Below are 20,927 nucleotides of genomic sequence, written 5' to 3'. Positions count from 1 at the left end.
CCTGATTACGTGTCTGGTGCTGATCCCAGTTAATGTACTCCATCTGATTCCTGAAGTGTTGCTCTGCAGTTAACACGAATGCGTGCATACACGCAACACAACATTTTTTATAAAAATACAGGTCTGTGCATATCAGTACATATATCTTTGATATGTGTGTATATATTTGTGGTAAAATTGCACATGGATTGCTATCTTGGAGCTTGAATATTTCTCAGGCCTTTCAAACTCTGCAAGGTGTGCCCACCCACCCCCGCCCCGCCCTTCTCTTCCTCAGCTCCTGAAAGGATGCAGCAAATTATCTGGCTTCTGGACAAAATTAGGGATAATTGTCTATTACCTCCCATTCAGGAAGCAGAATACTTCTCAGTATCAGCTGCTAATAGGAATATGCTATTTTGATTATAACTTGTTAGTTGGCTTCCAAGGGGCATCTGGCTGGCACTATGGAAACAGACTGCTGGTCTGAATAAGTTTTTTATTTGATCCAACACAAGTGCTTTTATATTTTCAAGTTCCTAACTTAAATGCAGAAAGTTATCCGAGAAAGATGTCCCACATGTTAGTTTGGTCCTAGTATACATAAGAACCCATACATAAAAAGAAACAGAATATCTTGCTCTCCTTTATATTTCAGTTGTAAAATAGATATATCAGAAGTAATTCCTAGACTGTAACTTTAGAAGGATTATAGTCTCTGATGTTTCCTAATTGTGAAAGGGAACAGGATGATGATGTCTTGAAATGCAGTCATTGGAGCTGATACTCACTCACTCACTTACTCACTCCCTTCTCAAGAACTGAAGCCCTATTTTGGTCATAAGCACCTGGGAAATAATCATTTCTTTAATACTTCTTTTCCCCCTAGGCTCATTACAATGTGACATCAACTAACTTAGTAAATCCAGATGAGTTACTACAGGAAATAATTGCTGTCCTTCCCAAAAAAAAAGTTGAATATGTGCAGAAAGGGTAAGTAGGGTAGACATTCTTGAGTTCTGCTCATGGCTGTGATAGCTTGTCCAGGATCTGTGGAAAGAATTGCTTTATGCCAAACTCTTGCTTAATGTCATATTCTTCAGAAAAATATTGCCTGAAATATCAACATTCTAGATCTGAAGCTGCTCGTATTGTCCTGTGTGGCAGATAAAAAGGGTCTGATATGGCTTTCATGTCTTAGTGATGTTTATTAGTTTTTCAAGATAGTTGAATCATTAAATCTTCCTGAAGATACAAACCCATGTTTTTTGGTAAAAGATTCGCTGGTCAGTAATGCTTGAAGCCGTTAACTTTCTGCATTGCCCCAAACCCCTGATTAAAAATTGGCAGTGATACATGAACTCTTCTCAGCTCCATTCTAAATTGAGTTTATCTTTTAGGAGTTTCCATATAAAATACTTAACAAGCCTCTTTCACATAGGGCTCCAAATACATTTAATGGCTCTGAGTAGTCATTTATTAGAAGGCAGATTCTTTCAAAGATTTAGTGACAATGCCTTTAACATGCTTGCATTTTGTTGTTGTTTATTCGTTCAGTCGTTTCCGACTCTTTGTGACTTCATGGACCAGCCCACACCAGAGCTTCCTGTCGGTCGTCAACACCCCCAGCTTCCCCAGGGACGAGTCCATCACCTCTAGAATATCATCTATCCATCTTGCCCTTGGTCGGCCGCTCTTCCTTTTGCCTTCCACTCTCCCTAGCATCAGCATCTTCTCCAGGCTGTCCTGTCTTCTCATTATGTGGCCAAAGTATTTCAGTTTTGCCTTTAATATCATTTCCTCAAGTGAGCAGTCTGGCTTTATTTCCTGGAGTATGGACTGGTTGGATCTTCTTGCAGTCCAAGGCACTCTCAGAATATTCCTCCAACACCACAGTTCCAAAGCATCGATCTTCCTTCTCTCAGCCTTCCTTATGGTCCAGCTCTCGCAGCCATATGTTACTACAGGGAACACCATTGCTTTGACTATGCGGACCTTTGTTGTCAGTGTGATGTCTCTGCTCTCAACTATTTTATTGAGATTTGTCATTTCTCCCAAGGGCTTGCATTTTAAGTTATCTTAACTATATTTTATATATTTTTTCTAGCTAGCTGCCTTGAGCAAGTTAGGAATGGAAAGGAGAGAGGCATTGTTTAAGTATTACTTCAATTTGTAACCCACCACAACCAAATTGGACTTCAAACATAGGATGTGTTCCCTTATCCCAGTCAGTTAAATACTGCCATGCTCTTCCTTCTGATAGATCAACTAAATACATAAATTTTTTGGTGTCCTTTTTGAGCATGTCATTTCTCTATCTCTGATTGTCATATCTGTTTGAATCAAGACTGGCCAGTTCTTTTTCCTAACACAGAAGGACAATTTTTGCATGTTTAAAGATACAGTTACTCTGTGAAGGCATACTGAATACCATATCGTATCATACTGTGTGTTACATCTCCCTTTCTAAGTGGATTACTTGACCCGCAGTCCATTTATAACACAGTTCTATTCATAAGCCATATAATTCAGGAATTTGATCAGTTTGATGGACTTTACTCCAGAATTGGCACCTTTAAAGTCTTAACCATCTTCATGCATTTATTAGGAAAGGAGACAAAATTAACACATCAGAAAAGGTGCATTCAGCTTACTATAAAAGATGGGCACAATGGGACATTGAATAAACCTAATCTTGAAGAGTATGAGCCAAGTCTACAGAAGTAGGAAGATATTAGAAGACAGCTGATTAAAATCTGGAAGGGAGGGAATCACAAATTTGTCCTAGTCCCTGCAAATTGTAACTCCCATTCCATAGCTTGTCTGTGTCAATTTTTTCACTCCGTATAGCCAAAATTGGGCTTAGCTCCTGGTGATTGCATGGACAACTATTTGCCAACTTGGCCTGTCTCTTGCAGTAATTTGCAGGTTTTTTGAAGGACTTTCTAATAATCTTTCATTCCATACATCCACCTTTTCTGTTGTCTTCCCCTTCTACTTCTCTCAAGTACAGTCAAGGTTGGTTGGTTGGTTGATTTTAAGGGAAGGGCTGCAAGAAATGTGCTTTTCTTTTCCAACCAAGCAGCTATATTGGCAATGTTGGTCACTCTCTTCAAAGCTATTTTGTTTAACCAGCACATAGAGACTGCAAGCGATAAGCTGCTGGGTCAGTCTGCTGATAGGCCATTCAACTATCTTTGGAAAAGATAAGGAGTCACTTTGCTGTTTTGCCACTGCAAGCTGCAAAAAGCCACCGCAGATGTTCCCCTCTTCTAACAAGGTTCAGATGGCACTAGTTTAGCCAAGTTCTACCCAAGAATGAAGTTCATGCCTGTGGCTCCTTGAAGGAAAACTGATCCATCATTTCCTTTTTTTTTGTATATAAATTTTATTAAAAGTTTTACAAAGAACATAAAAACTAACACAAACTAATAAGGAAAGGAAGGAAGGAAGGAAGGATCCAATTTCTTCTTCAGCAATAAAAGTACAATTACAAAATTAACTCTTACTCTATGGTTACAAAAAAAAGTTCACTTTTTTCTATTATCCAGTTCATTTCTAATCATCAAAACCACAAATCATGAATGCATTTTTTTTGTTTCATGCAAAAAGTCCATAAGTGTTTCCAGTCAGCCATAAATATAGATACTGTTTCTTCTCTAATTAAACATGTTAACAGCCATTTCTGCAAGTTCCATCATCTTCACTAGCCATTCCCCTGTTGAGGAACTTGTTTTTGTATAAGACAACTACAGCGAGACGATTATATGCTCAAAAGTGGAAAGGTTCAACACTACCCACAACAGGAAAACTGATCCATCATTTCTGTGACTTTTGCCCCCCGAATTTCTTGCTGTTTCCAGGCTGATTGGCAACTTCCTACCATTAGCTCAGTTGTCTACTGTGAGGTGATGGTGGCATCTTTGACACGTTCCACTGCAGCAGCACCAGGCTTTACTCAAGAAAGAAAGAAATCATGAAGGTTTGGGAGACGGGGCGAAGAAGTGTTTTTAGAAGCAGTTAGCTTACAATCAGTTCTCTTTACTTTTCAGCAGACATAGAAGATCAGCCATCCTCAGTTACAGACTCTAGCTTCTCTTTCTACTAATCTACTTTGAGTCACCCAAGCCATACAAGTCTCTAACATTTTACTTTGCTCCCATCCACATGGAAATCAAAAAATTATTCCAGTCACAAAACCTGTACATTAGGGCACTAATGTTAAAACAGCTCTATCTAAAACAACATTAGGCTTCCTTGCGCTTAAACATTACAGTGGTCGCAACATTCAAGACTGACTGGGCGGTCTTTTAAGTAATATCCAGCTATCCATATTGAGCTCCTTGGCGCACATTTCTTTTTTCAGTCAAGAGACTGATGGTCATATTGGTGAGGAATTGTAAGAAGCATGTATGCAGAAATACACTCCTAACATTAGCCAAATAATAATAATGGATTAAATAATATTATAATAAAATAAATTTCTAAAAAGAATAGGGAACCTATATTGGAGACTGTGGACTTGGCTGGGTTTCCCTGCCCAAGTGACCAATCTCCTGTGAGTCGGGAGCTGATACATTCACTGGTTTAAGAGAGAACATTTTTTCCCTTAACTATATCAGTTCATGCTGCATGTGAATTTCAGTTTAGTGCTCCCTCCTGATGGGTACTTTTCTTTGAGTCAAGCTCAACTCCTGGTCCCTTCACAGACATGCAGTTTTCTTGACAACAGTCATGGAGCCCTTGGCCATTGCCTTCTCCCAGCATGTCTTTTAACTTCCTAGTTTAAGATAGTCTCTTGCATTAACAGCGTATTAAAAATTCTTTAGCCTTTTGGAGGCATGTGGAGGGGGGGAGCACTGAAAATAAAGCCTACTACTTGTGCCCCGTAAGGTGGCAGATTCCAGAACACTTAATTTTGCTGGTTAAATGACCATTGTATCCTTACTGCTATAATTGTAAAAAAGTTGGCTCTTACCCATCGCATTGCTCTGTTCATCTGCCTCCTGCAGACTGGTAAGTGCCAGAATTTATTCCTGCTTCCCTTTGCTTTACACAGCTATAAACTGAAGTGTCAAACCCAGTCAGACTATGGCAAAGTGACAATGCAGTTTGAATTGGAGATTTGCCAGCTAAGCAAACCTGAAGTCATGGGCATCAGAAGGCAACGGCTGAAGGGAGACGCCTGGGTCTACAAAAGACTAGTGGAAAACATCCTGTCGAGCTGCAAGTTGTAGATCTCTTAGTTCATCATGAAAATACAGACAGTTTTAGCTATCCTGGCCATGCTTATTTCAGCTCATTTCGTATTTTTTTTTAAATAGCAACTCTTTTGTCAATAAATATGGGCTACTATGTCACTGTCTTCACTTCATCTTTTTGTGCATTGATATGATTTCTGTCTCTGTGGGAGTGAACATTGGACTGTAACTTAGGAAATGCAACTTCTCAGATGGTTATTTTTGTGGCTGCATGCTGCCATCAACCTGGATGTCATGGGAGCGAGGGGTGGCAATCATGGTCTAATCCCAAATACCCTACTTCCTCAGTAAATAGACATTGAAATAATTTGCAATTCAAATTAACTGGTGTCTGTATTTAAACATAACATGTGACTTTTGTTTGCTGTTTTTAAATTTAGTAATAGTATAGTGTTATGGTCATCTTTGGCAATGCTAGTGCTATGTCATAGATCCCATAAAAATTTGACATGTGTGTCCCATAATGTTCCATCAGTTTCCCTATAATTGGATAAAGCCTCCCTACAACTAGAAGCTTCAGACTGTCTGGTAGTATTAACCGCTAATAACTATTACAACCACTTGCTTAAGAGCTTTGTTCATTTTTTTTCTGATGGTGCAATGGCCTTTTTTACTGCATGATGGGGCTGCGTTTCGTTTTTACCTTCTTCCCTTTCTCTTAGCTCTTTTTGGAGCAAGCTACCATATATACTTGCAGATAAGCCGGTCCGTGGATAAGTTGGCCCTCAGATTTTTTTATAAAATACAACGAAGAATGCGCCACCCACGGATAAGCCGACCCTCAAAATTTGTGTATCTTTTAATTTTCACAATTGGCGTATCCACAGGTGACGCATTTTTCACAGTACTTTGGTTAAAAATTCGAGGGTCTGCTTATGTGGGAATGGGCTTATCTACGGGTACATACGGGTGCTTTAAAAAGTATAATACTCGCGGATAAGCCCATCCGCAAATACGCCAAACCAATTTTGGGGGCGTTTTTCGGCACCTAAAACTCTCCGCTTATCCAGAAGTCTATACAGTATTTTTTATCAGCAAATGAGAGTTTGACATACTTTGCATCGTTGCTCTGCGTCTCATAAGCAATCTTTAGAGGTTTCAAACTTAGCTTTTCCAAAAAGGGGCCCATTTTCCAATTGGATCTCTCAGTTCAAACGCAGGGTTGCGTGGACCTCATACGCACTTGTACTGTATATTAGGCTGCTATTTTCATGTTCTGTTTGTAACTGGCTATCATCTCTGAAGCCCAAACATTACTCTAGTAATGCTTTTCTTTATCTGATTTGTATAAAACATCCTGTGTTCCTGGCTAATTGTGGCATTTGGGCATGTGTTATTACTCTACAGCTGGATGGCTTTATTCCTTCTTTGTCGCCATTGATTGCTGAATAATTTGGCCAATTCTGAGTGCCTTTACCCATTCATAATCTTCCAACATGGAGAAATGCTTCATCCCAGTGCAGAAGACCTGCTCTTAGAACAACTGTTTGGTCCTGCTGATAACAAATGCAAGCAACCGCTGATTGTGATAAAAAGCCATATATTCTGGGATTCTGCCTTCCCACTTCTCCCCTTTTCCTCTTTTAAACTAAAAACAAGCAGAGGATAATTGATTCAAGTTATCTTACACGCTCTGAGGTGTGAAATAGGCTCCTTTTTTCAGTTATGGTGCTGATTTCTTACGCCTAATATTCCCGGGTAGGAAACAAATTACAGCGCTAAAGAAATAATCAGACGATCAAAATGCCTTCTCTGTGTGTCTGAACCAGCTGAGTTTGGGGGCAGCCATGTTCCCCAAGCCATCCCCTTTGGAAACTAGATTGGTTCCTCTAGAATGTTTCCTGTTGGGATGCTGATTTCCAACCTTTGGATGGTGTCTTTGTCTGCAGCCTGGACATTTTTTCTGAAAGACAGTAGAGGGCTTTCTCACCTACTGAAGTTGCATGAAGTCTTAAAACAATGTTGTCCTTCAAGAACGTCTATTATCTGCTTCTCTACTGATTTGTGTGGGGTTATAGAACGGTTAGCTTGCCTTTTTTTTTCCTGGTAAAATGGGCGGATAAGAAATTTAATACACAATAATATACCAGCCATCCTGCACGCCTCCATCTTAACAAGTTCCGTCTAACAAGCTAGAAAGAATAAAATACAATTGCTGGCAGTCACGTCGTCCAGTTCAAGTAATGGTTTTAAATTTATCAACCCATTTAGTCGATGAAAGTGCAATGAGTAATTACCAGATAATCTGCTGTATTTGTCTGAAAGGAAGATTAATTTTTTCCCCAACTTATTTACCCTTAAATGGAAAGCTTATCTTAGGTTTGCTGAGAATATGCTAATGAAGGCTGGAGAGTTTTTCTGTCTAATCTTCTGGGGGTGGGGGGAGCATTATTTTAAATTCAAGGTTGTCTTCTTTTCAAGAAAATGTGGGTTTAACTTTGTGGTGGTTTCCATCTACATGTTTGAAACTACAACAGAAGATCTAATGTCCCAAGTGCTATTTTAGGTAGACAGTGAACTTGAGCAGTCTCCTTGGGATATTATTTTCTTTTATGGAGCACAGCCTTCCACAACCCCCATCCCGGATGCAAGAATCTCTTTGGTAGTGACCCTGTTTCCTCCCTTAATAGTCTTGCTGTCTCTTCTGGGTTCCCAAAGTCTGTTAGGCACTCCGTCACACTTAATCTATGCCATTTCATAAAATTATTTTGAAAACTCCTTTATTATCTACAGCAGCTTTCCATGAAAAGGAGGGTTATCATGTACCTGAATGAACCCACCCACCCCTCAGTTTCACAGTTCTTTCAATCCTAGTATTTTGCATTCTTCCTAAACTTTGGGATTTGCCCTGCCCACAGCTCCAAAAGAGAGCAACGACAGACTAAATGGACTCAGGTAATAAGTAGGCCAGGTTGTATAACTTGACACTAAAATTACAGTTCCATAGCCAGGCAACCTGAATTCTGTAATGCGAGTACTGCACATGAAATCTTCAGATAATTCTGGTTTTCCTATATTTGAGAAGACTTAGTAGCTATTCAAGGAATCTTACTAGTCAACCACCTTGCAGAAGGTACTCCATTAACATCATATGAGTTTTTGTAGACAGGAGGATACAAATTCTGTTGTCTTACTATTCAGAAATTACAGATTGGGAGATGTTCCCAGTCGTGCCTGGAGATGGCAGAAATGAAACACAGAGACTTTTTGCATAAAAAGTAGATGCGCTATCATAATGAGTTTGTATTATGTATTCAAACATAACAAAAAAGTTATTAATGCATTTATATCCCCCCTTTCTGTTCAGACAAGCATTCAAGAGGACTAACAAAAATGTGCACACAATATAAAAGATTAAAAACGAAATACTACTAATTAAGGCTGTGTTGTGCTTCAGATTCCAAGGCAAAAATGTGCTTTGGAATGTGCATATAGCATCTGTTAGTAATTTGTTAAACTAAATGTGTCTTTTCCTGGGATTATGTGACAGTTGTGGGGGGCAACCATGCAATTCTGGGGGAAGACATAGCTGCTTTAAGAAGTTGCAGATAGATGAGCATTCCTGTGTGCTCGGAAGTGTTTTTCTCCCTTCAAATCCAAAGTACTGCCCAGCCCTACTATTAATACTCAAATCAGTTAACAAAACTCAGCAAAAGAGACACATCTTTCCAGATTTTCCAAATACTGACAACATGGGAGTGCATTTAATAGCCTGGGAGGAACACAGAAGATCCTCTCCTGCAGGCCAGATAGACAAGCGTCTACAGTAGAGGAATCTTCAAAAGAACCTCTTAATGGACACAAAGGTTCATGCTGGGAAAGGCAATTGGTCCATAAAGCCCTAAGTCATATTCTTGGACTTCTTGGATCCATAAATATACAAATGGTATCTGCTGTTGTATGAATTACTCACAATTCTGGAAGCATAAAAAGAAGCTCTGCTCCATCAACCCAAAGACCTATTTAATGTGTCACCTTCATTGGGATAAGGGCCAGTTGGTAATTTTGGATGTTCCTCAGATATGAGCACACCAGTCCACTCCCACATTTACTTTCCCAGTAATGGATAATAACAGCCATTCTCTTTTGAACCTAAGGATAGCCTGCATCCATTTATAGAAATGTACTCTCTGAATGTGTTTAATCTTCCTTTGAAAGCCTTCTAAACTAATGGCTGTCACCAGAGCCTGGTTTCCTTCAAAGCTTTAAATACTAATGACATGTAATAAGCATACTTTCTGGCTGCTACAGTCATTTCCACACCAAGCTGGTTAATACCTGGATGAAGCAATAAAATTGCCCCAAGACAACCCTTGATTCCAAAGGTGGCTTGTCTTTGCCTTTTGATTGGAAGCCCTTTGGAAGGAAATGTCATATGGGGAAAAACCTCAAAACACTTGTGTTTATGATTGTTGGATCCCAGAATTTTGGGCCAAATGAAACAAGCCAATATTTTAAACAGACAATGGGCTTAAAATAATAGAAAGAAACCACTGAAGTTTGGAATATAAATAAAACTATGGTGGCAAAACAAAGATTTTCTGAATCAATGAGGAGCTGAGGCTGTAAGTCTAATTATCCAACTGTGTTTTACTTAATTAAGCCAATCTATTAAACTGAGGGAACTATTGAGCTGACAGGTATAACTTATGAAAATGGGGTGCAGTCTTTTAGGAAATAAGCTGGTGCAAATGCCATATGGAATGCTCAGCTTCTGTGTGAAAGCCATCAGCATTGTAGCAAGGAGAGAGTCTGCACAGTCTTTTACTCCATGGAAGTATTTATAAAAGGAAGTGGAACCATATGCACAAAATGCAGGTCTTTCAGCTGGTAGGACAAAGTGATTCCAGGTTTCCATTTCTCCTATGCAAAGGAAGGGTAGCAGGTTCCTCACAAAAAGAATTAATAATGGCAGACAAGTTGACTAAAAAAGAGGGTTTATCCATGATTACTTGTATGACAGACCTCCAATAAAAATCCCTTTATTAGTAACAATAAAGTTTTCCTCTACAGTTTGTTTAGCCAATTGCATGAAAGAAATTTGGGTTGTTCTTTTGTTTTGTTTTGTTTTGCCATTCTTTCTTAAGATTGGAGTGTTTTACCTTAACAGGGTGAAGGAGACAAACATATCAGCTAGTGAGGGCAGGTGAGATGAGAATCACAATCAGCGATATACCTCTACTTTGAGTTTAAACTTTCAGGACAAATTAACTGCATCCTAGGATACTAAAGGAACCACCTAGAGATCTGGCCAAGCCTTATAATGTATTATCTATGACAAATCCTGAAGAACTGAGGCAGGGCCAGATGAATGGAAGAAAGCAAATCTCCCTATCTTCAAAACGGGGGGAAAGGAACATTAAGCAAACTAGAGGCCTCATTAGTCTGATATCGATACATGAGAAAATTAAATGAGTTCATGAACAGCTTGTTTTGTAAATACCCTGGAAATAACATAATTTCAGAGATCGGTATGGATCAGTTACTCTTGCCTCTTTTTTTTTTTAATTTCCTTAAGAGATTGTGGAACTAGTGACTTCAGCAAACCATTTGAAAAGGACCCCTTGCCATGCTGATTAGCAAGTTAACTGTTGGATGGCATGACAATTAAATGGATACACAGCTAGCTTGAAAATTGTACTCAGAGAAAGGTTCCTCATCAAATTGGAGACAGATATCAAGTGAGGTCCTACAAGGAACAGCCTTGGGTTCTCTACTCATCAATATGTGCACTAATTATGTGGATGATGGATTGCTTATCTGATTTGCAGATGATACAAAATTGGGTGGAATAGCCAATGCCATAGAAGAAAATTCAAAACAATATTTATAGGGTTGGAGAAATAGGCTGAAAGTAACAGTATGAAATTTAAAACACTGCAAAATTCTTCACTTAAGTAACAAAAATCAAATGCAGAGATGTAGGATGCGGGACACTGCTTGATAAGAGTATTGCAAAAAGGGAAATTGGAACAGTAGTTGATTGCAAATTGAACATGAACCTGCAATGTGATATACTTTGCAAAGAAGGCAAGTGCAATTTTAGGCTGCCTCAACAAAACTGTAATTTTGAAATAAGAGGAAATAAACGTTCTACTTCATTCTCATTTGGCGAGATCCCATTTTGAGTACCACACCCAATTTGGGGCAGCATATTTTAAGAAGGATTCAGAGTAATTGGAAAATATTTTGAGAAGAGCTAACATGATCGAGGACTAGAAACTGAGCCCTGTGAAGAAAGACTGAAGGAGCTGGGTATGCTTAGCCTTGAGAAAAGATGACTGAAGGGAGGGTATGATAGGACTCTTCAAACACCTGAAAGGATGTTATGCAGAAGGAGGTCAAGACCTATTCTCTCATACCAGAATTCAGAATATGAAATAATTTAAGCTACAGATAAGCAGATTCTGACTGAATGCTAGAGAAACTTCCTAACAGAAACAGCAGTTCAACAGTGGAACCAATTATTCAAAGAAGTGACGGGCTCCCCTTCTCTGAGTGAAACTTTAATTTGGATTTCTGCTTGAACAGCGAGTTCAGCTTGATGGTCTCTTCCAACTGTATGATGGTCTAACAGAAAGTGCGGTTATGTGTATTTTGAAAGAGTAACAAAACTTAGCCCATTCTCCTTATATTTTTCATCACTGCTGTTTACTGCCATTGAAAGAGTGCACTGTTTTTATCAGTATTACAGATAGGACAACACGTTCATTTTTTAAATTGATTTTATAAATTTAAATGCTACCTCTTCAAAAATGGTGGGTCAACCCTCCTCTCTCCTCTACAGCATTTAATAAAGTGAAATTTAATACTGACATTTAGTATGAGGCAACATCATTGTACTGTATAATGATTTTGCCATCTCCAGGTAAGTCCTTGTATTAGTCAACTTGGTAGCTTTTTCCATGGTTGTATTTACATCTTTAGTGGTTATGCACTTGGTTATTCTGAAGGTAAGCTTGAATAAAATTGTCTCCCTAAAAACCCTGTTTCCACTCTCTGTACATGTTCAGCAGTATTTAAAGCTTAGCTAATCCAATTTTCTTTAAGTCTCAAGGTCAGATGAAATAGGTGTCATGTAAAGTAACACAAGTTATATACTCAGGAGAGAGAGAGAGAGAGAGATTTCACCTTTGAAAAAACAATGCGGAATTACACATCCTTATGATCAATTCCTTGGATTTCACATGGTGCCTCTGCTTCAGTATAGGATGCTGAATAACCCAGTGTGATTTATGTTTTTATCGTATTAATGTAAGTGGGGAGAATTAGTGGAGACTTCATCCTTTTGCAGTGTGTGAGAGTAGAGACTGTATGCAATTCTGTTCTACGTTTTCTGAGAAAACTGCTGTAGATTATGTGGTCCTATGTCAGCTTACTGACATGTAAATATCTCTGGTCACAGAAGGGGGCAGCACCTCCCCAACATTGGCTGAGCTCAAGGAACTAAGCAAGGATTGTCCTAGCTGAAGCTTGGATGAGAGGCCACCAGAAAACCCCAGTACTACAGGCTATAGGGAAGTAAACAAAAACAAGTATCCTGGGAGAAAGTAATGGCAAATCACTTTCATTATTATTGCCAAGGAAACTACATGGACATGTAGTCACCAGGAGTTGAACTTGACTTGAGGGAATCTGCCTGCATTTTAAATGTCACTAAACTTGTTTTACAGTGAAGATGTACCAAATGCAACATTCTTAATCTAGCCTTTAGTAGTTTGACCACCTAATTTAGTTGCCCTTTTAATGTAAATTAAAATGGCTGTATAATGGCTTGTCACTAAGATCCTCTAACCACACAGTCTTGTTTTTCCTGTGATTAGATAGCCTACTCATTTGTTCACTAATCTGAACCTGCTGTTCTTCCATAAGGGAAGCCCCAGCATCTCTTTTGTAATGGACTTAAAATGGAAGGGGGAAACCACTATATTAACATAAATTAGATTAACCCATACTGGCTGCATATTTGGTATACGTGAAATCCAGAACATGTTTTGACTTATTTCTAATATTTCAGGCTTCAACATGGAGTAAGTAAAGATATTCTTTTTTTAGTAGCTGGATTATTGAACTACCCCAAAATGTGGAGTCCTTCGGTGTTCTCTGAGCTTGGTTGTTTGCTTGCAGATGTTTCATTACCCAACTAGGTAACATCTTCAGTGCTGGTGAGTGTGGGGTTTGCTCCCTGTTTATATACAGTAGCTTGCCCTGCCAGTGTTGGTAGGGGGTGAGGTTTTCCCCTTGGTAGATCCTTGATTTGGTAGTTCCTTGAGCTATATATATTCTCTTCCATTGCCACCCCAAAATAGTGAGTGGAAGTCTCTGCTACATTTCTAATCAGTTAACTATGTACCTGTGTGGTATTCACCTTCCTTTATTTCTCTATTTATGTTAAGTGTATTTCTATTTTAAATGCCTCAATAATAAATATATTAAAAAAAAACAGTATAGAGCCTAACAGTGCTTGATGCCTTCTGAGTAGGTTATGTTTCTGTTACAATTTCCACTTCCTGAAATCTGGAAGAGAAACACTGTAGGGAGATTCTGTGGGGAGAGTGGTTTATACATATACATGGCCCTATATCTAAAAATATAGATTAAATGCACAGCCATCATGATAAGCATTCTTACAGTCTTCAATGAGATCATGTACTGATTTACTTGGGAGCATATCTAGGACATGAAAAGAAATGCACTCTAATCCTTATGGTTTAGCTTCTGGTGTTTTACATGTCAATAGTTTTTCCTGGAGTAAAATCTATTTAATGTAGAAAATATTTTAAAGATTAAGAATGTTCTTAGAACATGTAACCTAATTTCATGGGTCTATTCTGTTGGGTTTGTCAGCCAGTCCTGCCCTTTTTCAGGATACTCTATTCCATCTGTTTTCTTGGGGGGGCAGACATTTGGTATTCTTTGAGCACTGAGCCCCCTCAGTTTACATTAGCCTACTTTTTAATGTTTGAGCTTATTCTTCTCCCTGTTTTAAATGCAAACTTGCAAACTCTGAATTCACTTAGGCATACTGTACTTTGACTACAATTTTATCAGCAATTGGTAATTGTATTTGCTATTAGGAGTCCAGCTGAGAATGTAAGAGCTTTTTCCTTAATAGTACACTTATTTCTGGACTGGGGTGTTTTTAGAACTCTCCCCCACCAAAGCCGTTGCATCACCTCCCTACGTTGCTTAAGAGGTAAATGTACCCATTAATTGAACAATGATAATTAGGCATCCCGTTAACAGGATGGATTCTTGACTCTCCTTTTTGGTGCTGTTTTATTTGTATGTGTTAATCAGGCTTAATAATTTATTTAGAAAGTGGAAGAAAGAATCAAAGCAGAGCATATACAACAGGTAAAAAAATAACAATTTCCCTCACTTCTATCAGATTTAAGAAAATGGATTATCACGATCCATTATTTGAAGACAAACTTGGTTCCTTCCATTGATTGGATTACCTTGGTGCAGTCAGCATTTTTCATATGTTCATGTATAAGTACAAGTCAAATTTTTGATCTGTATGTCCAGAACTGATTTGGGGCCCGATCACTGGAAGGTCTGGACTCGGCTTTCAGCTGAATAAATCAGACACAGGCCTACATGCCAGCTTTGACTGAACTGCTGATGGTGTGAAATATTTATGAACATTCCAGGTGCTCTGTCATACTGTCTGAGTCACTATACATGATCGGAGAACAACTGCGGTTATGCATGGTAGAAAGAGAACAAGCAACATTGGCATGATTGTCATGTTTTAGGTTTGCTTTTTCTATCCTTATGTCTTTGGGACTTGTATATGAGTGACATGTATATGTGAGAAATCTTGTAGGTAACACTGCAGGTATATATATGTGTGTATGTGGAATGTGTATCAAGGAACTATTATGCATAAGAATCCTGCATTCAGACAGTCATAAGAGTTTCAAAGTGAATGTTTGGGTGTTAAACAACATGCAACCTTGTACATCATCCTGCTCCCAGTCTTCTCAATGTACAGCAAATTGAAACTCCTCCTTCCCTTCCAGCCCATTCTTGCCCTCTTCCATAATGCTTCTCTTGGTATAGGATTCCAAGACCCTGTTTTTTCCCCTATCCTAAATGTATATTGGCAGACTCATTCATTTGAGTGACATGGATCTCTCAAGACAGCACTGGTTTAACCAGAGTTGGCTTTTCACCATTTTGCCCCATATTGTCCCCTGCTCATCCATAACCTGCATGATATCAGTTCAACAGGTGACACTGGTATCAAAGATTCTGAGATCTGTCTTTCTGTGGTGGGGGGCAGAGCATGTCCCCCCACCCCACCCCCATGTACTTAGCAATTTCACAAAAGTACGTTTTCTTAGAAAGCATGGCAGTTGAAAATGTTCCCCTTACAAACCAAAGAACCCTTGCTGTGGACATGTCTGTTCCTTTTGCCCTTCAAAGACACTGCTTTATCTCCCCCCTGCGCCATCTAGGAAATTTTAAAGAAAGCACATTTTGACATACAATGTTGGGCTTTGCCTGCTTGTTTTGTCTTCCTGTTCTCAGGAATCAGAATTTATTTTAGGCCTTGGCTACTGGGTGCCACACATCATTTACTAGTACTTAAAGAACATCATTTTGCCATCCAATGACTATATTAATTATTGACTTATTACAGGCAAAACCTTGTGCCCAACTAGCTAAGAGCAAAGTATTAAACCAGGGATTTACCCAGCAATGATTGATGCCCTCCATTACACTCCATTAGATATTTTATTCTTGTTCAATGAAGAGCAGCCAACTTTGTCAAGTATTTGCAGTTCCCTCTGGTCTTATTGGTCCAATCTATTCTTGGGGAGGTCCCATAAATGGCCACATATGGCTTTGTGTCTGTAGGAGTGATGATGGTACAGATGGTGTTCATTGCCCACCAATTTAGCAGAGCCCCTTTTATTGTACATCTGACAGCACCAGGGAGCTTTGCAGATCTAACAAAATATATCTATTTTCTAATTGTCTATTTATCACTTCCCCTGGATGTGTAGGGCCTCTCCTTGGAAAGCAAAGAGGTGGGGGGAGCAAAGTGCCTTGAACAATGAGGCTTGTCAAGGCACTTGCTCACTTTAAATTAGGGGTCTAGTTGCTAAATAACTAATTTAGTCCCGCTATCAAGCTGAAAAAGTGGGTATTCAGTGTAAAGTGCCAAGTGGGGAATTGATTATGTCTTTGGTTGGTGTGCATGATAAAACTGCCAGACCTGGCCAGGGTTGAAGACTGTAGGTAGTTCCCATGAGGCTGGCAGCTTTTCATCATGGAGAATTAGCACAAGATCTACCAAACAGGCCAAGCAGCATGGCAGCTGAATCCTTCACACTCTATATACAAAACTATGGAGCTGGGTCAGCCGCAAAGGGGCTCATTGTTTGCTTGGGTCTCTGCTCCCCGCCCCTCCCCAGACTATAAAGAAGAAATGGTGGATTGTGTCCCATGTGTTGTTGGGAAATGCGTGGATGCAAAAAGGGAGCAAAATCAGTTGTGGCAGGCAAGATTTTCAGTAGGAAAATAAGTTAATTGGAGGCAGGCTATGCTGAGAGAAGGCAAGGGATCAAAAAATCCTTGAGAGGGGAAAAGCTCATAAAGAAATCTGTCATTTATTATAACACACATATTTTGTTCCAATGTCTTTTAGCCAATAAAAGAATCTACACAAATGCTTTTTAAAAGGAAATCACCCCAGGTGTTATCAATGTTCCTAAGCCCTCTATACTATCAACATTTCAAGGGAACTAGAAGAGACCCATGAAGGCCTGGGAAAAGACTCAAATGCCATGATGTGTCTAAACCTACAAAGATTCGTATAGTGCAAGCAGTGGCATTCCCTGTGACAGTCTATGGAAGCAAAAGTTGGACACTGAAGAAGCAGGAGAGGAAGAGTATTGACACCTCTGAACATTGGTGTTGGAGAAGGCGCCTGAGAATACCATGGACAGGCAAAAAAAACCAAACAAACCAATGGATTATTGAACAAATCAACCCAGAGTTCTCACTTGAGGCACAAATGACCAGGCTCTGAATATCCTACTTTAGACACATTATGCAAAGACCGACCTCTTCTAAGGCTCTAATGCTGGGAAAGGTAGAAGGAAAGAGAAGAGGTCAACCAGCATCAAGGTGGATAAGCTTAGTTACACTAGTGGTAAGTGCACTGTTGGAAGACCTGGAAGACCAGGTTAGGGACAGACAGTCATGGAGAAAATCTACCTATGTAGTTGCTAAGAGTCAACACTGACTTCATGGCATATAATCAATCAGCCAGTCAATCAGAATAGTGAGAGAGATTTTCAGCTTCAACAAATTGATAATAGAACTTACCTTGCATTTCTTTCCCAGGGACAGAAGAAGTCCTTTCTATAAGCAGTGGAGGACCCTTGGAAATGTACAGTCCTGCTTAAATCCTAATCACAAAAGTATGAATAAAAATGTAAGACCAATTTTTAAAAATTGGAAAATATATGCAAAGAACCGGGAGTACGTAAATCTTTTTCTCAACCTTTATTGTATGGATAAGCTTTTGTGGCATGACTTGGCTCTAAGGTTTCACATTTGGTTCCATGCTGACGTGGTTCCAAGTCACATGATCAGTGGATTCAATAGCTTATAGACTAGAATTCACTAGGAAGAAGTCTTCTTTTGGGTTTGAATGATTCAGAAAGATATTTTTATACTGGTGAACTTAGAAACATTGGGTCTTCTCTCTGAAGCATGAAGGGCAACAATGGATGGGTCAGGTTAGCGGCTGATCCTTTGACTCTCCTCTTAGAGTAATTGAGTGATTGCAACTTGATTTTAATGCATTTATTTAGGACACAGGTCAGTCTTTTCATAGAATTTGTTTCTAAATAAAAACTTTCTGATGGCAGCCCCATCACTTGCCAAACTTCAGCTCATAACCATCTAATATTTTAATCGTTTTAATGTGGCCTTAAGTATCTGCATAAATCCCCCTTTTCCATTCTGGTTGTGAATTTTAACTGAGCTTTCAAATTCTCTTTGCTCAAGGCAGCAAACCTCTCCATACTTTTATTTCCATATAATTTTACTTTAATTTACTTTACTTAAACAAAGCATCTGACTCTGAGAAGCCCTGTGTAGGATTTCACTGTTAGTTTTGATGTCTCCGGACTTCTGGCATGTACCTCAGGTGCATCCTTCAAAGTTGTCAGCTATCAAATGCAAAATATCATTGCAGGTCAAATGCTATCACGTATTAAGCAGTATTACTTTCTGACTGTCAAATCTCAAAATCAGATTGTGCATTGTCAGACACATGCTCTATATTGATCTAAGGTATTTCTAGTACTCACCAGATATTTGGTATCTGTAGTTGTGATTCTGTACCATTTTTTGTTACTGAAAAATATCTATTTGCTCTGAGATAGATGATAGATAAATGTATGTATGTATGTACGTATGTATGTATGTATGTATGTATGTATGTATGGATGGATGGATAGATAGATCAACAAGCTTACTGTGTTTATGTAAGAGGATTATGAATATATGCACATATACTCATTAAAACTGAACAAATGCTCTTAGTTGGAATAGATTATGTCACAACATTTCTAAAATAAATTTCATTGAGAGTTCCTTTAGATTTCTTTATGATTTCTCTTGTTAAAATGGGATGCTTTTGTTATTGTTCTCTAGAATTCCAGCTCTAAGAGACTATTTGAAACCCGTTGGCAAAAGATGGAATTTCTGTTTACCATTAGCTGTTTGCAGCTGGCTAGATACTCAGCATCCCCCCAGCAAAGTTGCCATGAATGAAAGCCAAAGCCATGTGTGTTGATTTGTTGGTACATTATAATTCTTCATTGTAACAGACCGCATAATGTGGGAAGTGGCCAATGCAGTGCAACAGCCCACAATAGACGTCCAGCACTCACAGTTTGCTTTGCTAGATCCCAGTGGCATAGTCCCCAAACTGCTTAGCAGACCTGGGGCCTTTCCTGCTAATTAAAACCAAAGCAATACAAGGCACCGTATAATACATTTCTGTAAAACAACAACGAAAGTTCTTTTGTTGTACACACCCATCATCCACTTTTTTAGTGGAAATTTAAATGTGCATATTTAAATTATGCACAAATTTGGGGGGAGGGATGGCAAATGGATTCTAGGCTTTTCTTCCCCCCTCAACAGCTGACTTACATGGTCATATCTGACACTGCCAACCATCTATTTAGCAAGGGAGAGACCCTTACTTACAGTAGCACAGAAGTAGATTGGTTTTGGAAATTATAAGCTTCATGTCTGTAGGATTTTATTAGGGAGGAATTACCAAAAGAACAGATAAGCATTTTTCTCTAAAAGAAGAAAAATAAAAGATTACTAGCAACCAGACTAGATAGGCTTGATCCAAATTGTATCAATACATTCTGATTTATTTGTCTGATGTAATAATCTGTTTGGTGGAAAATGAAAATTCAGGGGATTTAACATACTGACTTCAGCAAGGCTTTTGGCTCAGTTCCTCATTGCTTTCTTCTGCCTCTGAAATAAGAACTGGGATTAGAACCTGGTAGGACTTCTCTTAGAAGTTGGAGTCTAACATTTAAACTGATGGATATTTCAGTTGGTGGAGCTATACTTGCATAGATGTGGGAGAGTTCATCAGTTAACCTCTCTTGTATTTTCCTTCTTAGGTGCCCCTTTGCACTTAATTGTTGCCATTGTAGCAACAATGGTGCTATTAACTATGCACTCATCATAACCTTCAAGTGTAATGCTGAAAGTCCCAGCACAGTGGAGACCATCCAGTCAAAGAGAGACCTTCCTCCATGGAGATCTGCCATTTTAGTATGTTGCTAAATGGTTTTCAGTTCAAAAAATACATACAAAAATGTGTATCTTTAGGAAAAATTAATAAAGAAATGGGCATGCTGGGAAAAATTCTGCAAAAATGTCTTACTATAAGGATGAAGTATTTATAGGAAAGTGATCATATGAGAGAAAATATCTGCAGAACTGTGTATCTGGAGAAACACATGTCAACATATAGACTGATTTTCATTTTGGTTTATTTTTTTCCCCAAATCTATAAAATGACGAAATAAACTTTTGGCTGGAAAAATTAGAAACTGAACAAATGCCTAATTGGAAAGTTGTCCCATTCCTTTATCCCATACACTTTTCAATTGTGTGGGACTGCAGGAACAACAGGACAAAGCAATGCATTAACTGGCTATGCCATTTCTTCAAATAATAACTTAGTGGTATGGGATGCACCCACAGCTAAATCTCTCACTAATGCTGCAAACTTCGAAGACCATATCAAAATTGTTCACATCTCACCTTTTTTTTTTTTGTCCTCATTCATCAGGGCTATTTCTAATCATCTTCCTCCACCTTTATCTGCTTCTTGTTCTCAAACAATGACCACTGCTTTTCATAAGCCTATATTTATTTTTCTCACTCCCATTCCCAAGACTTTCTTCTGCTTTCTAGTATCAGAATGATTTAGCCAATTGCAGACAGACATATCTGTCCCTCTATGGTATTCTCATCCAATCACTATTCAAGGCTTCATCTGTAGTACATCAGAGTGCTGCATTCATGCTCAAAATATTATTTACCATATCTAAGTTTAAGAAAACGTGTTTTCTTAGATTCCATCAGCTAGCATGTGGCCAGAAGATGAAACCCCTTTCC

General features: G+C 38.8%; 1 protein-coding gene across 1 annotated transcript in view; it reads left to right on the top strand.

Annotated features, from left to right (window-relative positions):
• MELK (maternal embryonic leucine zipper kinase) overlaps positions 1-5,339 on the top strand; it is a 42,332-nt gene extending 36,993 nt beyond the window's left edge. Inside the window, exons 17-18 of the mRNA XM_063293066.1 lie at positions 869-972; positions 5,039-5,339. Of these exons, the coding sequence (XP_063149136.1) occupies positions 869-972; positions 5,039-5,216 (282 nt within the window). The 3' untranslated portion in view covers positions 5,217-5,339. The remainder of the gene's footprint in view (positions 1-868; positions 973-5,038) is intronic.
• Positions 5,340-20,927: the final 15,588 nt, after the last annotated feature.

This window comes from Candoia aspera, chromosome 2 (assembly GCF_035149785.1).
Source record: "Candoia aspera isolate rCanAsp1 chromosome 2, rCanAsp1.hap2, whole genome shotgun sequence".
Classification (NCBI taxonomy): Eukaryota; Metazoa; Chordata; class Lepidosauria; order Squamata; family Boidae; genus Candoia; species Candoia aspera.
Note: the sequence above shows the minus strand (reverse complement) of the source record. Positions and strands in the feature narration are given on the sequence as shown.